The sequence below is a fragment of the Diprion similis genome, chromosome 1, assembly GCF_021155765.1.
Source record: "Diprion similis isolate iyDipSimi1 chromosome 1, iyDipSimi1.1, whole genome shotgun sequence".
Classification (NCBI taxonomy): Eukaryota; Metazoa; Arthropoda; class Insecta; order Hymenoptera; family Diprionidae; genus Diprion; species Diprion similis.
This window is the reverse complement of record NC_060105.1, coordinates 9,800,235-9,823,138: the sequence shown is the minus strand read 5'-3', so window position 1 is coordinate 9,823,138 and position 22,904 is coordinate 9,800,235. Positions and strand designations below refer to the sequence as shown.

Below are 22,904 nucleotides of genomic sequence, written 5' to 3'. Positions count from 1 at the left end.
AGGCGTCTGGATAGCCGTTCATCCCTGGTACCAGGCCAACGACCCGGATCTCCGTTTGGACCAACGTCTCTTCAAGGTCAGCCCGCAAGGCCTCAGGGGTTTCCGCAACGAGCTCCACAGCCCCAATTATTCCCGGGGCAAAACCAGGGCTATCCGAACTCACCGGGTGCAGGACAGCCGAAAAGATTTCCTTCGGGACCACCGCAAGGACCACGTCCTCAGAATCAACCGGGGCCTCGGAGTCTGGCAACAGCAGGTCAACCGCCGCGTCCTCAAGCCAATCAGCTACCATTGGGCCCGAATTCCTTGCAATTCAACGCCGTTAGGCCGCAAGGTTTTCCCCAAAGAACACCTTCGCAGAGCAGCATTCGTTCGGATTCTCCGGACAGTTCTCGACCAGGAACACCCTCCGCTGCCGGGAGGTTATCGAGCATTTTTCCCCAGAGGCAACTGATGTCTGGCCCGGAAGGTCTACCACCTCAAACAAACAACGAGTCCTCACGCGAGCTCCGAAATGATCTTTCGATGAGCCATGATGCTCCGGTGCTACAGCGCGATCCCTTGGATCCTAAAAATGAAGAAAAGCTGAAAGATTTGACGGGAGGCGATGATAAGATTATGGAGAATATCAACGGCAAGCCAAAGATGCCGAGCAACGCTGACGACGATGATGACGTCGTTGTTGACTCGGGAAACTCGAACAAAATCACGGAACACCAAGAAAAGCAAGGGGACGATCGGTCGGATTCTCCGATGTCGCAACAAGGTCCGATTTCAACGGGGATTAAAATTAGTGAAAAACAGGCTATTGAACACCCGAATGATATTCTGGAACGCAAATCCTCCGGTGAATCCATTCTGCACGGTGTATCGGGTTCAAATTTGATAAACGAGTCGGCTCTTGGATACGACGCGAAAGTTCTTACGCCGGAACCTTCGAAGACTCCCCAACCACACGAGGAGGAACTGGAGTCCCTGAAAGCAGAGGACAAATTTTCCTCCAAAGGTGAGGACTTCGATTCACCGGTTCCAAGGTCTCCAGCGAACTTGTCTTCTCCGGTACCTGAGAAACCACTCGAATTGACTCCTGGGAATTCGCCGAAACCTCCGCCTCTTCAGAGCCAAGAATTCGACGAAAGACTGTCGGTCTCTGGCTCTCCGGAAGCTTCGCCGAAATCGTTACACCCGAAGGTGATCGGGTTCGACGATGGAAACGAAAGGCCGTTGTCCTCGAAATCCCCGGTTTCTTCATCCGCACCTTCGCCTAATCCACCAAAGTCTCCAAGCCTCGCCTCGCCGTCTCCGAGCCTCCAAAACGCTCCGGTTTCTCCCGTGACACGTTCTCCAGTTTCTACAAAGTCCCCTGTATCCTCCGTGAAATCACCAGCTTCCACCCCCCAGTCACCTAATCCTCCTAAGTCACCCGGGTGCCTGAGATCCTCGGAAGGTGAGAAGTCTGGACGAAGTACACCGGATACTGAGGGTGCTAAGAAGCGGGCTACTTTCGCCAAGGACTTGATAATGACCGGGGCGAATAAGGACGACGAAAGTACAGCTTCGGTGACGAGCGAGTTGAAGGATTTGGAACTGACCACTCCGGAGGAATCGTCCAAGGGTACACCGACCACACCTTCTAAGGGCACTCCGGGTACACCGAAAAAGTCTTTCGCACCATCGAGTGCGGACCGAAGTAGACACCGATCGCGTTCGCCAAAATCTGACGTTGGCAAGTCACCAGAGAAAGAATCTGCCGCCTCGCGAAATCGAACTGCGAGGGAGTCCAAAGAGCGCAACATTGCTTCAGCAAATCGTTCCAGAAAAACAGGTCCTTATACGATGATATTAGATTGACGTCTCTTGAGCTTGTTGGCACGTGTTCAATCACGTTGTTGTACTTTATGATGAAACAGGATTTTGCTTCGGAAAATAATCAATGCTACATTATATATGCATGTTTTATAAACTTGTTTACTTTACTTGAAGATTTTCTTGAATTAACACTTTCATGTTTTAACTTTGCAGAAGGGGATAACGACAGTGGTGTGGATGAGTCGACGCAAGGAAACGTAAGTATTATAAATCACAACAACAATTGAACGTGGAAATTGATGAAATATTTTGGTACGTGTGGATGGTGATTACATCGAGAATCGAGAAAAAGAAAGAAAAAATCCGATGCACTCTAGACTATCATTAATTTGCCAATTTGAAATTGACGCAGGAACTGACGACAAATGGAGATGCGGGATCGCCGACAAAGTCACACTCAAAAATTCCGGGTCCGAAACGATCGACTTCAAGTTCACCGACGAAATCGCCAAGCAAGTCTGTCAAGGGGTTGCCCAAAACTCCTGACACTTCTTTAGCACCCTCTGCATCTGCAGACAAAAAAAGTAAGGAAATGTTGCACAGTTGAAGCTCGATAATTTCTTCCTTTCCCAACTTTTCACCCAGGGGACTTTCTCGACTAGCGTTCCCTTGAAGCCAACATTCGGTGACGTAAATCAGACATGGTATTCTACTTTGCAAAGAGCGAATAAAGACGGTCCTTTTAAAATGATCGAGCGATCCATCCTTTTCAGTCGTGCAATTTCATTTTGAATAAGCGTTTATTACATAGTTTTTTTCTCACTCTTTACATTTAACTTTTTTATTTTCTTTGCAGAAGTGCCGATGAACAAGATTCAGGTCGGTGCAGCACCGTCGCCAAATTTAAAAACTGTTAGGTCAAAAATTGGTTCATTGGAAAACACGAGCTACAAGCCTGGTGGTGGTAAAATCAAGATCGAGAACAGAAAGCTTGACTTCAGTAAAGCGCAGCCAAAGATTGCAGCTAAGAATGACAAATACATGCCAAGCGGAGGAGACAAAAAGGTTAGTTATTCGCCAGTCGATAGTACCTCTGACCATTCCAAACAAGCCTGACAGATCCTCCAAACCTTTTTACACCAACAATTCTCATAACTCGCAATGTTTTCTACGAATACAGATAACGCAAGTGAAACTCCAATGGAACGCTAAGCCAAAAGTGGGCTCGTTGGAAAACTCGACTTACAAACCAGGTGGCGGTGATAAGAAGATTGAAACTGTTAAGCTGGACTTCAAAGAAAAGGCTAAGCCAAAAGTTGCCTCTAAGGATAACGTGAAACACGTACCAGGAGGCGGTACCGTCAAGGTAGGTCATTGAGAATGAATCAACTGTAGTAGAAGATGATTATTCTCGGTACCATTAGTTCAGTCTTCAAACGATTCGTATAATAACACCCGAAATTTTCTTCACTAGGTTTATAATTACCAATTTTTTACTACAGCATGCGGTATATGTTTATCTGCATCATTTGTCATTCTCCTTGCATAAAAATTTAATAATTACAGTATTTATTCACTGATATCATTCGTAATTACAGTGGGTAACGATTTTTTTTTATACTTCAGTCGTATTAACGATTTATTCAATGGGAAGGAGTTATTGTATTTATTACTCGATGATATTAGTGCAGAACAAACGTCAGTATCCAGTTAACAATAAATTTCTATATTTAAAAAAAAAAAAAATGATATCTATTCAAACTGTGAGCTGTAATTGAGTGAATGTCAGTGTGACAAATATAAATGGAGAAAAAATGTATGTATGTCAATAAACATTCGTTGCTTGCTCTAGAAACAATATATATATATATATATAGGAGTAACGGTTATAGTGGTGAATTCGATAACATTTTTGGCATTAGTATAACATTAACCGCAACTAATTACGCATGAAATAATAAAAAACGTTTTAAAACGCACGCCGCATGCTAGTTCTTGTGTAATGATTAAAGAATTTGAACAACTTCCATTATTCAAGATATGCAAGTTTAGAAGAATATATATAATAATCACTTTAAGAAACGTCCAGTGTCTGCGTATTAAATATACAGATTCCAGTTGAGTTTACACCGATCTTAGTAAGTAAGATCTAAGTAATGAGGAAAGATCGCATCGTTCAAAAACCACGCAACGGCCTTTTGTCAAAGAAACAAGTATTCATTAGTCAAACATCATTCGTAATTCTATTTTTTCATGTCTAGTCTTCGACTACGCCGCCTGAAACGCCGCAGAAGGTATCAGACGACGTGAGTATATTTTTTTAAAACGCGAAATACCGTAGCAATGATCACGTCTTCCTCCGATTTCCAAAACACACACGCACACACATTGGCTCAGCATTTACATGTACCTACCTATAATTATAAAGTTACGATAAATCGATGAACATTGTTTTAATGCCGGTAGAATAATTATTGGCAGTAACCAAAGCTTGGCTCGGCATTTCTGTATATTGTAAGTAGACGACTATATTACTTGAAAGATATTAAAACTGTAACTATTAAATAGACAACGCATGATCGTGCATGGAGGTATAAAAGTAAAAAAATATATAAAATACCTTTAATTTTGCAATTGTTTTCTTCAATAATATTCTCCACTTATTCTTGTTGACTAAATTGTTATTATTAACCTATTAACTAAAATAATCAATTGCATTCGTGTATTGCGTTAGAGATGATGAGTAACTCTTTTCCAAAAAATAATTCAAAATATTTTTCCTCATCCAAAACCTGATTTCAGTCTATCTATCTGTTAAATTAGAAGCGAATCCATTCCTCGACCAAATGCAGACACAGTAAATACAATTCGTAGTGATTTTCTTAACCATGGAACGAATTGGAAAAAAGTCTACCGTATAATTCCGCACACTGTTGTAATTGCATTTTTTCACATCAGGAATAGCTCTTCAAACAGTTTTTTTTTTTGTCATCAGATCGAGACCGTAAAAATCGAAGTTAAGGCTGAAAGCAAGGTGCACTCGTTGGATAATGTGAAACACAAGCCTGGTGGAGGAGACAAGAAGATTTTTAACGACAAGGACTACCTCCGACAGACGAGCTCCAATGTGGAAAGCTTAAGCGGCAGCGGGTCTCAGGTAAACTTAAACTTAAACTTAAACTTAGCCTTTTCATCGACTACATGGCGATTCGCCAATAGCCTAGTACCCTTTTTATATTGGTCGAATACCTCGTCGCCAGATAATGAGAGGAAGTTATTTTCAAATCGTTACCATTATTACAATTATCATTTACAGGTAAATAGTTAATCCTGGTAAATGGTATCGTCCAACAATTGGCTAGATTTGAAATATCTCGGCTCGGGTCATTTTTCGAATAATCGTACTTTCGACAGTACTGCCTATTTAACTATTTTTTATTTTTTTTTTTATTGTATTTAAGTGTTGTTGCATGTCACTTGTGGTATTATTATTGTAAGAAGGTGCAAATCAAGAATGGAAAATAACTAAATATATTCTAGACGTTGTTCGATCAGAACGCACAGAGATGTGGCCATGATGAAGAATAGATCATTTCGATCATTTTAACTACTTTCTCCTAAAAAATTTACACATTTATCATTCATTCTCCGTTCTCGATTTATTCTGCGCCTCGAAGCTTACTGCACGCGCTCGGTATTTTATCACATGCAGTCGCTGTTTGTTTATTTAAACAAATTCTATCATTTCATTTATCCATTCATTATTCCTTCCTTCACTGATTTACATTTCACTTCTGTTTTCATTGTGTTCATTTCATTCATTACACTCTTCATTTATTTTCATTTCAGTCTTATCTATATTGGTATTGATAGGAGCCCAATTCTCATCACCTGGAAGCGACCATGCTCAGTAAAAGTTGCGAAAAACGTGTCTGAAATGGATAGATCAGTATTCACGACCGATTAAGACCTCCATAAAACCATGCATCACCTTTTTCTATCCAACGAAATATAGTACAAAGTATTTTACTGGCTGTACATTGATAATAATCAAAACTTCATATATACCTACAACTTTCTTCATATATCGAATAAAGTAGCCAAAAAGAATTCAAGGCAATCACCTTAACGTTCGTACGCTTTTGTTTCAATACGCCATTTTATTATTTGCGTCAAAGACGTAAGGGAATAGGGTAACGATGCTCAATAAGGCTTTTTTAAATTGCTACTTGTAGTTTGGCTAGAAAGTGTGTTGTGTGTCACAGAGCCCCGTCCCATCTGGCACGATCAACGAAGGCAGAAATGGTCTTCCGACTTCCGATGAGAACCTGAACCAGGAGTGTTAAGCCACCCTCTTAGTCCCATCTCCGTTATTTATACCGAACGATGAAAAGCTAGCTAGCCTTTTATTTTCCGTACTACCAAAATATTTCCAAGGCCAATTATAACAGTCCACGCAAGTAATGAAGAAAAACGAATCAATTCACACGATGAATTGCTTCTTGGACTAGATTATCAACACTTTAAACTTTGGCTCTGCAAATACTCTGGCTCTGTTAAGGGCTTAAAGGGCTGTTAATTGGTTGGCCGTTTCAATGAACCTTATCTCGATTTGGAAGGGTGTGATTCCAATTCCAGAAAGAGAGAGAGAGAGAGAGAGATTTTAGGGAGAAGATTATTAGTCAGCACTGATATGGGTCTAAGAGGGAGTTGGCTGGGTGATCGCATCTAACACTTCCCTGCCTGCCTGCAGTGATGCCAGCGCACCAGACTCAACAATTAAAAAACAAAAATTACCACACATACCATCTATAACAACTTTGATTAAGTACTAATAAGTTAATCTTACCAGCTACCAGTGTTAGAGAACTCATACCACAAACGGAGATGAAGAAAAAATTGATGACAAAAAGAAAAAAAAAAAAAGCAAAACAATAGCAGTCATTTTTCAAAAATACTGCAAAACTAATACCCATGCTAACTTTGTGTGTAGCATGATACGTGGTCCATTTTACCTTTGGAAGAATCATTCGCAATGTAGAATTGAGTAGTAAGAAAGAATTAAAGTATCCCAATAATTTTCAAAGTCGAATTTCCAAATTTTACAATTCTCTGGTAGAACGAGAACCTTAAGCGAATCCCTTAACATTGCGGATAATTCTTCCTTGCTTTGATATACGTTTGATAAATGTTGATAAATCACTTGACAAGTTTATGTGCCGCGGTTGCGGTGTATTGATTAATTAATACCAGTATAAGCACGTTGAATGAAACTTACTCTATGGTAGATACCTTGATTTCTAAATTATAAGACACACGTACATCTTCCGATGTACATTCATTCAAGTAACTATGCCTAGTAGGTACAGGCCCATGCCATACTGCCAATGTCACACAATTTAATTAACGCATTAAATGCCGGAATGTACGACACTGACGTGTTGGCAGTACAGGGCCTTTGTCCATAAACTTTCCTCGCACTTTGCAGTGTTGCTTGTTCGATCGAAATTCATTTTAGGCAGTACTAGTATAACACTTTTTCAGTTTTCATTATAATTTTTTCAAGTACGAACACTGCGCATGCAGATTTCATACTAGGCACACTCCACTCGGATCATCGATAAGCAGAGTTTTTTTATTTTATTTTTTTGATATGTGTAACATCAGACACAGTTATTTATATTGATATTGAAGAAATGTTTGTCGAGGTGTAAACGGTCCTTGAGATTTTGAGACTAAATTGAATATAGGCTAGAGAAAAGTCAGTCAGTCCATGGCGTATATATATACAGCGCAAAGTTTGTTGTCGGTGAACCGTTATGAGGGAAACTAAAAAGACTATAGAAAGTTCAGGAAAAGTTTTATTAGTGTAAATAACTCGATGAGAAAGTAAGGAACGAAACGTATAGAAGAAGAACCATCGCGTTAGATGAATGGCGTGCCCTTAAGTATAGAGTATATACATATATCTACGTACTGAATTTAACGGTGAGATGTGTCGATCGTTATAATATCCATTGTATCGAATTTAATTTTGCACAGTCCTTGTATACACAACTTAATGAAAATAATTGCATTTAGAACGTGTCGTTAGTGATTTTTCTATCGTACCATCATCCGCAATGGAAACAAAATTATGTACCCAAAAATTGTACAAGTATGAACAACACTCGCGTAAATGCGATCACAATCTCGTTGCCTATAAATTAAGCGCAATCATACTCTGCTGAAAATGTAACACTGTACCGCTTATACGTTGTTTATGTAGTCGAATGAATTATTTATTATTCGACATATTAATTTAAAGACATACTAAAATATTGATTAAATTTTATTTAAGTTACTACATGATATATGAATACTGTTATAAGTAAGATGTAACAATCACCCAATGTATATCTATTATTTTAATTTACCAGACTAGAAACTAATTATAATAATATTTTTCTTTTCAAATTCATTATCGCACTTTTTACTGCACCCAATTACCATCGTAAGTATATTAATGAGGACCAAGTACCTGTTCTTTGTTCTCCACTCAATAGCTATCGTTCAATACTCAAATTATTATTCAAAGGTTCCATTTATTCCATTTGACTGCCAGATATATCGAAATCTAAGATAAAATTGTTTTTTTTTTTTTTTTTTTTATGCAACAAAAACATTATTCCTTCCAATTTTGTAACAAATGGAATAGAAATCTTTATGAACTGTGTACTTCAAAGTATGATTATTGCTTCTCTCGTATTTCTGTTGATCTCCGGGATCTTAACATTTCTAAGTCTGCAGTGTAGTGTAGGCCTTTGTAGTGTTGGTTGGTATAGCACTACACCTCTCACCTTCTCTACCTACGGCACATACCGGCCTCTGCAACATCAACACGCATCACCCATTGCCTCCACGCGGCGTTCGCCAGCAAGGTCAGTTTGCACCAGATCGTCATACTCGATCTAACGTAGGCTAACGATAATCGCAAATATTCAAAGTGAGAGTCATTTGAATGAAATTCACTCTGAGATGTGTTAATTAAAAATTGGAAATCTATGTTAGGTACCTAGAAACTCATTAAACGAGTGCTGCCGATGATATTGTTTTCGCATATAGCTGTTTGGTCAAACTCCTAATTCATATTACAGGCAGTGATGAATTTCTATCCCGCCAAGCAACGATGTTATACTGACTAATAGAATTTCTGATTCCTGCAGGAGGGCAAAGCCAATGTTGCACTCAACCTTACCTCGGCATCTTCAGCGAGGAAGACGAAGAAACTTTCTCACGCAGAGGACAGTTCAACACCTTCGTCGCAAGAAGGTAATTTAATAAACGCAGTTACTACGACAGAGTCGACAATAACTGCTAGACCGAAATCTCGTTCTGAACAAGTACCGGTACCACCAACAACAACGCCTGTAGAAGAGAAGAAAGCATTTCCTCAATCGCGAAAATCCAGTCTAGTGAAGACACCGGATAGATCAAAAACCCCGGAGCATTCTAAGAAGGTAACGATAGCCGAGAGCGAAGATGTCAGAGAGATCCAAGCAAAAAGAAGTCCTAAGTCATCGACAGAGAAAAGACCGAAGACACCAGAGGAAAGAAGGCCGAAGACTCCGGAAGAAAAAAGGCCGAAGACACCAGAGGAGAGAAGACCAAAGACTCCGGAAGAAAAGAGACCTTCGACTCCGAGGCACGAAACTGGAGCCCAAAAGACACCAGATCCTGAGAATAAACCGTCGACACCACGTCTCAAAAGCCCATTGAAGAAGTTTCCAAACGAGGAGCGTCAAAAGAGTCCTGGAAAGAAATCACCCGCTAAGGAGAGTCCCGTTTCTCCTGTGGGCAAGGTAACACCACGAAAGGAAAGATCGTCTCCCCCGAACAGTTTGCCGCTGAATAACACTGATGATGCAAACGAAAAACTGAGGAATTCTTCTTCGAAGGAGTTCAGACTGCCAAAAATAGTCTCAAGTATGTTGCCAGAACTGGGTTCCCATGATCCGGTTATCGCCACACCAGGTTCAGATTCAAAAATTGCATTGCCAAAACTGGTCGACGCGCCCATTCCGCCATCTCGAACTGGATTGGCCCAGTAAATGAAAATTGTCAAATATTTAACATGATTCTGGTTTGAGGTTTGTCTCGGTAGAGATACTTCGTGAAAAATATGTAGTTTGTTATTGCTAACAAGTTTTGAAGACGCAGGTAACTTGTGGAACAATTTTTACACGGATGATCGATGAAAAATTGTTTTATATCGATATGACATCGGTATTGGGCAGTTTTAAAAAGAAATCACGTAATTGATACTCCGACTATTTGTCTATTAAATGTAAGTTATAACGAGTCACTTAATCTCTAGAGCGATAAAATTATGTAATTTTCAATTTCACCTCGCTTTTTTACCTCGAGTTTATTAACGTACACACGTATGTCGTGTACGAACGAAGTTATAGGCTCGCTGTAGAAAATACTAGTATTTAAAAAACTAAACTAAAAATTAATACGCAAAAAAAATCACGGCTTTGTAACTTTTTTGCATGCTAACTTTGAAGAGGAAAATTCAAAGTGGTATTAACTGTATAACTATGATGACTGAACTTGAAACAGAACAAAGTTGGATTGACATGATTTAATTTTCAGTAACGTTTGAATTACTAAGAAAATCGCTGTCAAATGTAACTTCGTCATCCTAATGTTTGACAGAATTTCAGTATACACGTATGATTAATATAATGGCATTGTAAACGTCAACAGCCGTGACTTGCTGAACGGCAATTTACAGGTCTGTTATTTGTTTTAACAATGAATTATTAATTCCGTCCATCGAAAATCTTCCCAAATGATGAAAATCATTGCCGGAACGGTAAATTGAACGCAACTATACATATAACATCTATATATATATATATACATATATTTGTTATTTTTAAAACACATATTTGTTGTTAGATGATTATATATATATATAGGCATGCAGATTATTACACGAAGGAAAAACGCTGTAGTTCAAAGCAAGATTATGTCTAATCTTATATCTAAGTATAATATATATTATGTGAATGCAGTTTCTAAGTAGTCATTTGTAACTATAAAAATTGAATATCGCAATTGTTTCAAACGCTTCTCATGTAATAAGATATTAGAAATAATTAAACTATGAAGTTGAATACGTATGTGAAATATTTACTTGCCTTATTATAATAATATAATAATGAAAAATGATTTTTTAACCAAAAACAGAAGAATATGAGCCAAATGGAGTATTGCAAATTCAATTATTTATGCAAAATAGGTGTTACATAATACATACTTACAGATGATTGTATCCCATGTTTCATTTGATAATCACTCCCTCTTTTACGTGGAAAATTCATTGTCGCAATCCCGTCAAAACAGAAGGCTGTAAAATCAGAAAAGACCTTGCTCTTGTAGTTGTTACAATAAATTGTACATTCGGATCTATGATGGCATTACAGGCATAATATCTGGTAAAAACAGTAGAAGTTTATTGAGGTGAAGCTCCTGGTCAATGATCATAAATGGAATCTACAAATCTGAACGAAATAACATTATTTAGTGATTGTTTTGATAGCAACTTGTAATACAATTTATTAAAATACTTTTACTCGCAGTTATATCATCCATATTTCATATTTACTATTATTTGTTTAGTAAATTTCATGGCGTATCAAGTACGATTAAAACTTCGGTAAAACTTTCGAGATTGAGAATTCTTAAAACACTAACTGATTTTGAAGCAGTTTCTACAGTTTCTCATGAAACTTTTTCTACGAACATTTGAATTTTCAAAATGACTTCAAGCAGCATGGCCGCCTTATCGCTCTAATTTGTCACAAGATAATTAACCGTCTTACTTATTTATACAGCGTTCGATATTTATATCTGATTTTACCTCGTATACATTACCTCGAAACGTGACGTTTCATGACCTTTGTCTCCTTCTTTGCGACACGTTTCGAACTAAACGAGGAATCAGATGTAAACACCTAACGCAGCTAGTGTCTGTTTATTTACAAACAAAAAAATGCAAGAAAAACCTTCGTGTATTGAATAACAGCTCAGCGAAGTAGGTAGAAAAAAATTACTGGTGATCTAGTGTCCTCTTTTTTACTCCAAACATTTGATATTTTGATCAACTCTTTATTTTATCGTTAGTTCAAAAATAATGTTATAACATTACTTTCATAATATCATCTAGTTGCCATTTCAGCCACGAGCAGCGCTGAAACTTGACGTATCCACCATTTTCTATGACGTAATGCACGCTGCACCAATCAAAAGAAGTAAAATCTTTAGCGCGAAATTTGAACTCTAAACTATATTTGAATTAACGTCTATTCTTCAGTCAACGGAATTAACTAAGAAGTATCTAAACCTCTGTGAAAAAATTGCATGCATTATTCTTTGTATAAACGATTATTTCATTTTCCATAAAAAAATTTTACATTCATTGTTAGAATCAGCCGGATGCTCTGATCAAAGGGAAACGCGATTGACTAGAAGATAAATATTTACCGAAGAACGAAGCAATCAGCCCTGATTAAAGGTGAATAAAAATATTCACATTTTCTCGTTTTCTCATAATTTTACAGGTGCAAGTAAGTGCTATAAATCTGACAATCGATGAAAATACGTCTTCGCTCCCTTCCGAGTTATATTCGTCAAGTTCTACCGCCATCTGACCATAGGCCATCGACCTAACGGTACATGGCTTCAACGCTTCAAGTTTGGGGGACGAAGCTGCCCCCGAAAGCCCCGAATCGACATGCATACCAAGGCAAACATACCGAGAGAGGCCGAGTAAAGTATATATACAAAAAAGTGATTGAAGCTGTATTAATTCCGACGAACAGTGTGCATCATCACCGAGTGAATTCATTGCTGATTAAAATATCGGGAAATGAAGTGCCGGTTTGCTGTTGAATACAGTCAGTCGAATTGCGAAAGAGAATTCTTACTACTCGGAGATAATTGTATAGCATCATCATAAGTCATGGAGAACTTTGTAAAGATCGAAAAAATTGGGGAAGGGACTTACGGTGTTGTATACAAAGCGAAGGACAAACTTACCGGGAAACTGGTAGCTCTTAAAAAGATTCGCCTCGAAACGTACGTCTGGTATTATGAAATAAAACTACAGTTATTTAACCAATATCGTTTTACTCTTTCCACGTATATTTCGCCGCTCTTAGATTACGATTTGATTAATTATACACAATGAAGATACGCGTTTTCATAACCTCCCATCTAGGCGCGCGTTTCGCGTCGTTTCTCGATTAGTCTTCACGTTTCGTTCTTACAAATCTAACTTCTTTTAACAGATATTTCTATACACCCGGCTTGTTACTCGGCTCTGATTTACATTCGATGTAAACCTGTGTGATAATTTCTTTCAACTACAGTCTCTTGTTTCTTCAATAATCAAGCTGAAATAAAATGGGATTAAAATTTTCTTTCATCGGTTTCCTCTGAAATCAAGAACCATGTAGCAATGAAGACACTAGCGTCGATTCGCAGCCTTGCAATCTTGAATAAATGATCGACTTTATTTTATACCATTTTCAAACTATTTAGGAAGGATAATATGCCAAGCTTGATAACGTAACTGAGTGGGCTTGCTTTTACACCTAACTAACTCGCCTGCTAACCTGTGCGTTGGGGGCAGCTGAATCTGCAGGGGCCACGTGTTAGTAACTGTCGTAGCACCACATGATTCAGCTTACCTCATTGCACGCTACGCATCTGATTTAAGCCCTACGATCTCTTTACTAGTTTGTTATAAATATAACGCATATCGCAGTACAATGCAATACACATTATCATTAGCTATCCGTACTCACTTATCGTTGAGTATCGTTGTTGTCATTGTCTTTTAACCCGTTGTTTAAATGTCCATCCTGATAATATTAATCTTTTTGTGCCATCCTATCCAGCGTAAGGATCTCACGTACGTTGTCCAATATTACGGTAATAGTCTTACGCAAATGTGTGAAAAATGGCTGGAGCTTTATTAATAAATCCTGTTTCTGCTAACAAGTATTCTGAATGTCGCCTTAAAGTACACGGTGAATCAATTCAGAAACTTACTCGGTACATCTGTTCTTCCATCTGTTCTATTCTTCTGCTTTATTTGTATTTTATGGAATACTATTACCAACCGTGATTAAGACTATGTAAGATTATGCCAAGCTTCAAGTTGACGCTATTCTTGGTTCAGTTTAGTCACTTTACTTGTTACTATTGTATAGACTCTTCCAAAGCTTCATTTTAACTATGTACTATGCTAAGTGGAGAGAATTTAGCACAAGCTCGAATAGCAATATAAAATTTTTTTTATAGACTTGTCTAAAAGTATCATTCAAACAATAATAAAATCTAAACTTTGCATCATCGTTTATTTCAAATTACATATTTCAGTGAGCAAGTTTACTGAAGTTCAATGCTTGGTGCATTTATGAAAAACGACTTTCGTTACTTGGGTAATTCTAATTCTTATGTAAAAAAATGTGTTGCGCTGCTTGGCGTGTTTTCAATTACTTGTAACAGATTGCTTTTTCCGTTACCGTTGAAGTAACTCGCAATTCTCTGGAGTATTGTCATTCTATTTGGAGCTTACTAACTAACCGTCCTTTCTGAATTCATACAATAATAATTACAGAAATTTTTTTGACCTCTAACAGTAAATTTGACACATCTTATCAACTATATTTAGAATGTGTCAACTATACAGCTACATATTTACAAATAATGGATTATGATTTTGTTTCAACTTGTGGCAAAGATTTAATTTGACAAACCAGAACAAGCATAACCAGATTTTAGTAGAAATTACAATGATATGATTACTTGATTTTCCTAATTTCATCTCTAATAATGAAATATTATTTCAATCCTTATTAGGGAAAGCGAAGGCGTACCATCTACAGCTATTCGAGAAATATCGTTATTAAAGGAACTTACTCACCCGAATGTTGTTCAGTTGTTGGATGTTGTTCACTGCGACAAGAAGCTCTACCTTGTATTTGAATTTCTTCAACAGGACTTGAAAAAATTATTAGATTCTACCAAAGCTGGTTTGAGTCACAGTATTGTAAAGGTACCAAAGCTTTACTAATTGCTTTTCTGTGCATCATATTTTAATCTAGTGCATTACCGGTTTATTACAAATGTTTTCCAGTTCTGAAATTTAAACATGTGAGTCATGGGCCTAGTTGAAGTTGTAATTCTATTTCAGAGTTATTTACACCAATTATTGAAAGGCATTGCATTTTGTCACGTTCATCGGGTCTTACACAGGGATTTAAAACCACAAAACCTACTAATAGACAAAGAGGGATACATAAAATTGGCAGATTTTGGACTTGCTAGAGCGTTTGGAGTTCCTGTACGAACGTTCACACACGAAGTTGTAACCCTGTGGTATAGAGCTCCAGAGATTCTTCTCGGAACTAAGTTCTATTCAACAGCAGTCGATGTCTGGAGCTTAGGATGTATTTTCGCAGAAATGGTAGAAATATTATTGTCAAAAAATTTTATTTAAACACCATTTATTTAATCCTGAGCATATCACTTGTAATACTACAAACACCTAACATGGATGTATGGTATGAGTATTTGGAAGAAGAAAGGAATGTCTAGAAATCCCCGCATTAATATATTCCAAAACTGTAGGCAACAAGGCGAGCATTATTCCCTGGCGATTCAGAAATAGATCAACTGTTCAGAATATTTCGGACTTTGGGAACTCCAGACGAAACTGTTTGGCCTGGAGTTTCGCAACTTCCTGACTACAAGTCAATGTTCCCACGATGGGATGCACGAAGTTTCAACGAAGTTGTTCCATCGTTTGACAATGATGCTGAAGACTTGCTCTTGGTAATAAATTTATTTGATATATAGGAATTTGTTACAGCTTTTATTATGTTTACAGATTTGCTTCGACATAAATAAGGTGTATTAGTTACAACTGGAGATATATAGGTAATGTTTCTTTACTTTCAATTTTGCAGAAACTATTAACCTACGATCCCAGCAAGAGAATAACAGCTAGGATGGCGTTGTCCCATCCTTACTTCAACGGAGTGGAACTAGTTCCACCTCCGCTCATCAAGAAAGACTGATGACTGGTAATACCGAACTATTAATATGCAATAACATTCGAGCAATTCACGTTTTTTAAAATAAATAGAATTTGAATTACAAAGAAATTCGACGCTACTTTCAAGTACGATTTGTATGGTAGGAAAAAAAAAACGTGTGTATGCTTCAGATATTGATAAAACCAGATATTTTTATCTTTTTGTGCAATGTGCTAAATTCAGATGAATGATTACCCTTGGAATTTGGAACAGGGGTGTCGATAATTGCAAGGTGATTACTGACTATCTAATGCCTTTTTGCTCTGAGTAAATACAGTTACAAATATGATTGTAAGATGAAATATCGTGACAAATATGATGAAAAATTGTTCTGGAGACAGGGCATTCTTTTTAAAATATCAATGAGAATATTTTTGATAACAATATTAATACAATGAAAAAAAAAAAAAATTATAATATCGTTATGTATAACAACGTGATAACGACGTTACGGAAATGTAGAATATTTTTATTTATTAATAAACCAAAATATATATATCCAATAAGAAACACACATATGAATATATAGTTCTAATCATAAGTTAATGTAGGTGCAAACCTGTTTAGAAAACAATTTTGTAACTTCAAAAACATGACATGATTCAACAGGACATGTATAGTGTAATAAGTATATAAATTTCCACTTAAGATCGATGTCTGCCGATTATTTCAACAATTCAAAAAATCTTCGCAATTTACCTTGGTGTAATGTTAGAATATATTCTCCTATCGAACAGACAGACCAAGCTTGCCTTCAAAGCCAATCATATTACTAAGTTCATCAGAATCAACCAATCAAAAACAGACGCGGTAATAATTTTGTTTTCGCGAAGCAGCGTATCTCTGATTGTAACACATTGTTGAGAAGATTAGGAGTGTGTTCCATTTTGCCATTTTTAAATTATACGACTTCAGTCAACGGTGGAGATTTCTAGATTCATAATGCCCGCCAAATGACACGGAATGCGATTGGTTAAAAATCCAAGATGGCCTTCATATGGTCGGGAAAGCACACGCATCCGTGTGTGTTACTGAAGTACTTTTACTGTTTAGTGCCGCAGGTGCTTTACTGTTTGTGAGGTCGCATGCGGTTGAAAAAATGGCAGCGCTCGCTACTGGAAGTCCATATTTCGTTTCTATCCGTCGACACTCTGACCGTGAATATTTACGCTGAGAACGAAAACAGAGTTAAGTTGAAATCGAATCAAAATGGTACGTTAGATTCGATTACGTTAAAACTTGATATGATCTTCAACAGATGCTGACTTTCTTCCTAACCTCTAAAATTCTCTATTTCGCACTTATCAGTTCAATCTGTGTATGAAAATATTGATAACGTATACCAAGAGAATAATTTTTAACGCTGGGTTGATCTGAAGAATAAACATCAATTCCGCAAACTCAATTTCACCTTGTAATACAAATGACATTCGTTATTTACATAGATAACACGAATTCGAATTCGCAAATTTTTTCTCCGTTCGCGCTCCTACGAATTGATGTTCTTTAAACAAAAAAAGGATTTCCTTATAATGAAGTTTATTAATATCATGTTAACAATATAAAACAACAATTTTGTGTATGCATTATTTCCATTTCGATTGTGCCATTTCTCATAACATATAAACATTGATGCCCAGATGATGAAATAAGTTTGAAATATTTCTATATTGGCTGCAGTATTATTTTTTTTTTTTTTTTTGTTTCTCAAATTTTACGTTAGCTTCATCATTACAGTATTGATATTTTGCGTAAAAAATGATGAATTTTGCCTAACTTTTATTTTACTACTTTTCTTAACAATAGATGTAACATCATAGATTCATTTACAGTCAATGAATTAACTTCCATATATTATTAGAGTCAAACTGCAGAGTCTGGGAAAGAGGTCGATGAAAGTAATGATGATCAGGAGGATTCTTCATTGTCACATGAAGAAAATGTGGAAAGTACGCTGGCTTCGTTCAGAGAAAAATGGCAGCGAGAACTTGTAATATCACCCAAAAAGGAATCAAACAAACAAGTCACTCAAATCTCAAGTAGCATCTCTTCAGAAGGAGATTCAGCATCCATTGAAAATAAGGTAACAGATATATCTTAAAACTATAACAGAGTAATATATTCCATAATGTTGAATTTTATGATGTTAATGTAACAGGTTTACAGGAGGATAAACAAATCATTATAAAATTGGTTATTTGTGTATTAAGAATCTTTCTCCTGCCATTTATTAAACAAACTCACATTGGTGGATTAATCGCATTTTTTATTTCTATTTCCTCAAATTGACATTACAAAGTTCAATTGCAATAAATTTTCAATCATTTTTAAATTTACTTGTTAACAATATCTTACAAATCATTTTATTACAGGCTAAAACCTTATTTCTTAAAGGTATAGAGAATGAGCAAAATGGCAAACTGTATGAAGCAATCCAGTTTTATAAACGTGCCGTGCAACTCGTACCTGACATTGAGTTTCGTTTGTATGAATCTACGAAACAAAAAACACGAGACAGACTTGATCCTGATAACAGCATAGAAGTACAAGATAAAGATCCAGGTATAGAGATGGATGAGGAAGAGGATAATGAAGATGATGGAGATTTACTAACTAAAATAACACGAATTATTTGTAAAAATCAACGTGTTTGTTCTCCGCAATATGAGCAAAGTGTGAGTGCCTAGCAAATGTAATCCATACCACATTTTTCAACATCTTATCAACTCGAGTTTGAATCACCGCTGAAGTTTATCACAAGTTTCAGTTGTGAAATACGTAATGCCAAGAACTAAAAAGTCCTCACTGATTGGATTGGATTTCTCTATTCTTTATTTCGATTATCGTATTTCTCAAAACTCATGCTGCTATTCCAGTAATCATTATTACAAGCTCTGCACAACATCTCATGCGTTTAGTGACTAAAACCTGCATACAACTTCAGTGCTACAGGTTTGAAGTACAGTAATCGAGCTTTTCAAGCTGGGTCCATTAACGACACAATTCTTGATTAAATCAGTTTCATTAAAGTAGGTTATTAAAAAAAAAAAAAAAAAACCACTGTAACTTGTAGATGATGATTAACAGGGGTTCAATTTTTCCAGACAACGCATATATCAGCCTTACCAATGGAGATAATATTATACATTCTGAGATGGGTAGTTTCATCAGAACTTGATTTAAGATCCTTAGAGATGTTTGCAAAAGTATGCCGTGGTTTTTTTGTATCAGCTAGAGATGCTGAGATTTGGAGATTAGCATGCATCAGGTAAGGAGGGATTATTCCATCATCCAACATGAATATCTAATGTTGAATAACACGATTTCGTTCACTTTTACCTTTTAAATTCTAATCTGGCCTGAAATTGAAATATTTTTTCACAATAGTAAAAAAAAATTCCATCTCTTCTATTTCTCAAGTAATCTTCATCAGTTGGCATAATGTTGCAGAGCATGGGGTGTAAATTGCGGTACGTTTGAGCCTGAGTACAAATCGTGGAGACAAATGTTTGTAGAACGTCCAAGACTTCGTTACAATGGCTGCTACATCAGTAAAACATCCTACGTACGTCACGGTGAAAACAGTTTTCAAGATCAATTTTATAGGCCGTGGCATCTTGTTGAATACTTCAGGTATCTCCGGTAAGAGAAGAGATTTTATTCAACCGTATTTATGGAACCTCGATATTGCTACACAGATCTTTTCTGATTATATTCTTGCTACTTTATTTTCGGCAGCTTCTTCCCAGAGGGTCGAGTCTTAATGCTAACATCGGCAGACGAAGCTCAGAGTTGTGTGAATTCTTTGAAACAACGAAGTCCAAGAAACCCTTCAGTGTTGATTGGTCATTACAGGCTTCACCTAAATTGCGTAATATTGGTATTAAAAAGTCAAGAAACCAAAACAAATAACAATGCTTACCGGCGTAGAAGAAGAGATCCAATTCACGACAGCGGCGAAAAGACTTTTCACTTGGTTAGCAATTTAGATTTTCTGAACTATTGGATAAAAGTTAAAATGGTTTCTATTATTACCATTCTATTTCCGAGTAATGTTGTCCTAAGAGCATATGAATTATTTCAGGAATTTGAGATTCAAAATCTTTACAAGAGGGCCAATTCGCAGCTAGCGTGGAAAACTTACAACATATTCACCAAATACTGGAACGGGCAAGAGAACAGCACATGCCTAAATCTCGCGGGAAGTTTGTACCCTGCTTTCAAATTCAGCCGTGTAAAAAGTTACACCATGGAAAGTGAATCACCCTTACAATAAATACATTGAAGTATTTTTTGAACTCGGTTTTGGTATGTTGCAATGTAATTATGTATAATTAACAATGGTTAGATATCTAATAGTTGTTCGGGATCGCGATAAGTTTCCTCACTTTTCTCTCGATATTCTTAATCGTGAAATCTGGTAGAATGACCTATCGAATTAATTTAATCATTCAATCAAGTTGCTGATTTATTATTTATACGCATAGTTCATTTAAACATGTGTATTTTGTATATAAGATATGCAATTTTATTCACATGTACGTACAAATTATACGTACAAACGTACATTTGGGGTGAAAAATGTATTATTTTACTTGTTTCTTACGGATTCTTCGATAAATATTTAACGTTATTTTATAATAAATACTTTGCATAAAAATTGATAGTCTTTTCCATGAGAATCAGTGGATAGATGCCACTGTATTGTGTTTTGTATAACAAAACGAACAATGCATGTCATGTTCCTACTCCGATAAAAGTCCACTTTTTTGGCTGGAGCTTTACCAATTATTAACTTTCATTCAAAACTTGGAGAGTTGAACAGCTATTATTGAATGAAATTCGGTAAAGTTATAGAAAAATCTATATTTTTTTTTAAATACGGCCAGTAACTAACTTGAATTGAATCGATATATTTTTCATCCTTCCGTCTGTTATGTTTGAAATATTTTAGTAATCGAGATTGACATAAAAAATAGTAATATTCATTCGTTGATAAAAGTGAGGTGATCGTACCGCTTAAAACAGGCTTAAATTAATATTGTTGATAATTATATGATCAAATAGATATTGATATATTATGTGATGTATTTTAAAGGAGATTGAGAGTTGAAAATATGTGGATTATAAAAATTATTGACCTAAAGATTTATGTGTATTTCCGCCATTGTAGTGGGACAAAAAGGAAACCTTATTTACAAATATAAATAATTATTATAATTCCTGCAAAAGTTTGAAACTCTACCCTAAAAGACTTACAAAAACAACCGTTTACTGTACTATACAAAGCACACGTAACTCATAATGCGTTACTCTGTACATATTACTACGTATTATAAACAAATAAGTATGTTTATATGTGTATATATATATCTAGATATACAGGGTGTCCCAAAAGTTTCAGGACGGCTGAAGAACTTGAAAACGTTGAGTTGCGTAAAAGAAGATGGGTATTAAAGTTGAAAAAAAACTTCCTACTTACACAATCGTGACCTTGACTATGACCTTTACAAGGATCTTCAAGGTTACTTTAAGGTCAAAGCAATTATTTTTAATGGAAAAAAAAAAAAAAAAAAAAATTTTTGTGCTGAGCTAATACCTAAAAGAAAAAGAGAAAAATGTTTGCTTGAGTCCGAACAGAGAAATACTTTCCTTGTAATGCCTGTAAGTGGCGATTTACTTTAAATTATGCAGTAAGGTATGTGCCGGTAATCTCCTCATCGTCGGTCAAAAGTTTTCGAAACTTACCACTCGAGTCAGGGCGCTACGATCGAATAAAACTGTCGTGAGAGGGGGGGGGGGGGGGGGGGGGGGGGGGGGCAACGCGCCTAATTTTGAGCGAGCAATACGGCTCACATTTCGCCATTTGATCCGCACGCGCGTTCGATGCTCCATCGGATCGCATTGATATATAAAATTGAAGGAATCGTTCGATATTTTAAACTGTTGTCAGTTGTTTAAAAGATATATTGTGTCACTTAATAATATTGTCTTAATTTTATTCTTCTTATCTAGATCAAAAATGGAATGAAGGAAAATCCTCAACTTTGGTAAGTACATATATTTAAACGTAAACTTTATCACAAACAATATGTGTGGTTTAGACGGTTTTCAGAACTTTTCGAATCGTTTAATGCATTAAATATGAAAATTGATCCAAGAAAATATTATCTAGATTTACTCATTTTTATGAGAATATTTATCATCAGTTTAGCACATTCTTAATTTCAAATTACATTGACGGGATTAGTCGGAATGTTGTGATTTAAGACCAACTGATCTTTTGTAGTCTGTTTTGGTTTTTAAATGGTAACATTGTCATCTTTCCACTGTGTATGGTAATTGTGTTTGATGAACCATAGTCGAACGGAGGTGAAATAGCTCCGGTTTTAAAATATTAGTTAGGGTGTTGCTTGGAAATTTGAAAAAAGAACAAATAATTGAAAAGCAAACTCATTTGAAACATTTTTACTAAAAACGAAGGTATTTTTTACAAAATTGATTTAAATGTCAATTCCGGTGAAGGAATTTTTCTACGATCTTTGTCTAAGGTCACTAAAATCATGTTTCACCGAAAAATATTATCCATTTTATGAATCTTGGGTAAACTTCACTACCATAAAATTTGGCGGTTTATTTTTGATAACACAAAAAGTGAATTAGCAAACAATAAGCAAATTATTCACACTGAAAAAAGTTTGAATTTTAAAAATGGAGTGAATCTCTTCATAGAGATGTAAACTTGAGCACTGAAATTTTCTCATCATTAATATTAAAATGCAATTCCGTAGTAAATCTTTATGATTAATCACATGAGTAATATATTCACGTTTTAATCGTATTTTTTGATTCATTTTTTCAAACAACAAGTAGTCGAAGCCATTCCATGTGTCTGATTATTTTTTATCACAACATTGAGACGCTTCTTATATTTCCAGG

At 36.2% G+C, this 22,904-nt stretch overlaps 3 protein-coding genes across 5 annotated transcripts; all 3 read left to right on the top strand.

Annotated features, from left to right (window-relative positions):
* Positions 1–212: 212 nt before the first annotated feature.
* Positions 213–10,988, top strand: LOC124408436 (microtubule-associated protein tau). Its single transcript, XM_046885328.1, has 7 exons — positions 213–1,825; positions 2,023–2,066; positions 2,222–2,393; positions 2,666–2,874; positions 2,990–3,175; positions 4,805–4,966; positions 9,015–10,988. Exons 1-7 carry the CDS (start codon positions 454–456, stop codon positions 9,897–9,899), a joined length of 3,030 nt encoding a protein of 1,009 aa, XP_046741284.1. The 5' UTR covers positions 213–453; the 3' UTR covers positions 9,900–10,988.
* A 1,634-nt stretch (positions 10,989–12,622) lies between these two features.
* Positions 12,623–16,438, top strand: LOC124408449 (cyclin-dependent kinase 2-like). Of its 2 annotated transcripts, none has more exons than XM_046885363.1 (5): positions 12,623–12,936; positions 14,728–14,923; positions 15,062–15,334; positions 15,499–15,702; positions 15,837–16,438. In XM_046885363.1, exons 1-5 carry the CDS (start codon positions 12,821–12,823, stop codon positions 15,945–15,947), a joined length of 900 nt encoding a protein of 299 aa, XP_046741319.1. In that variant the 5' UTR covers positions 12,623–12,820; the 3' UTR covers positions 15,948–16,438. The 2 variants fall into 2 exon arrangements, with proteins under 2 accessions (XP_046741319.1, XP_046741327.1); XM_046885371.1 differs by lacking the exon at positions 12,623–12,936 and adding an exon at positions 13,498–13,774.
* A 592-nt stretch (positions 16,439–17,030) lies between these two features.
* LOC124408441 (F-box only protein 9) lies at positions 17,031–20,786 on the top strand. 2 transcript variants are annotated; one of them, XM_046885340.1, is made up of 7 exons: positions 17,031–17,177; positions 17,827–18,048; positions 18,338–18,640; positions 19,070–19,233; positions 19,416–19,607; positions 19,704–19,941; positions 20,050–20,786. In XM_046885340.1, the coding sequence occupies exons 1-7, from the start codon at positions 17,175–17,177 to the stop codon at positions 20,239–20,241; spliced, it is 1,314 nt and encodes a 437-aa protein (XP_046741296.1). In that variant the 5' UTR covers positions 17,031–17,174; the 3' UTR covers positions 20,242–20,786. The 2 variants fall into 2 exon arrangements, with proteins under 2 accessions (XP_046741296.1, XP_046741305.1); XM_046885349.1 differs by having other exon boundaries at positions 20,031–20,171.
* Positions 20,787–22,904: the final 2,118 nt, after the last annotated feature.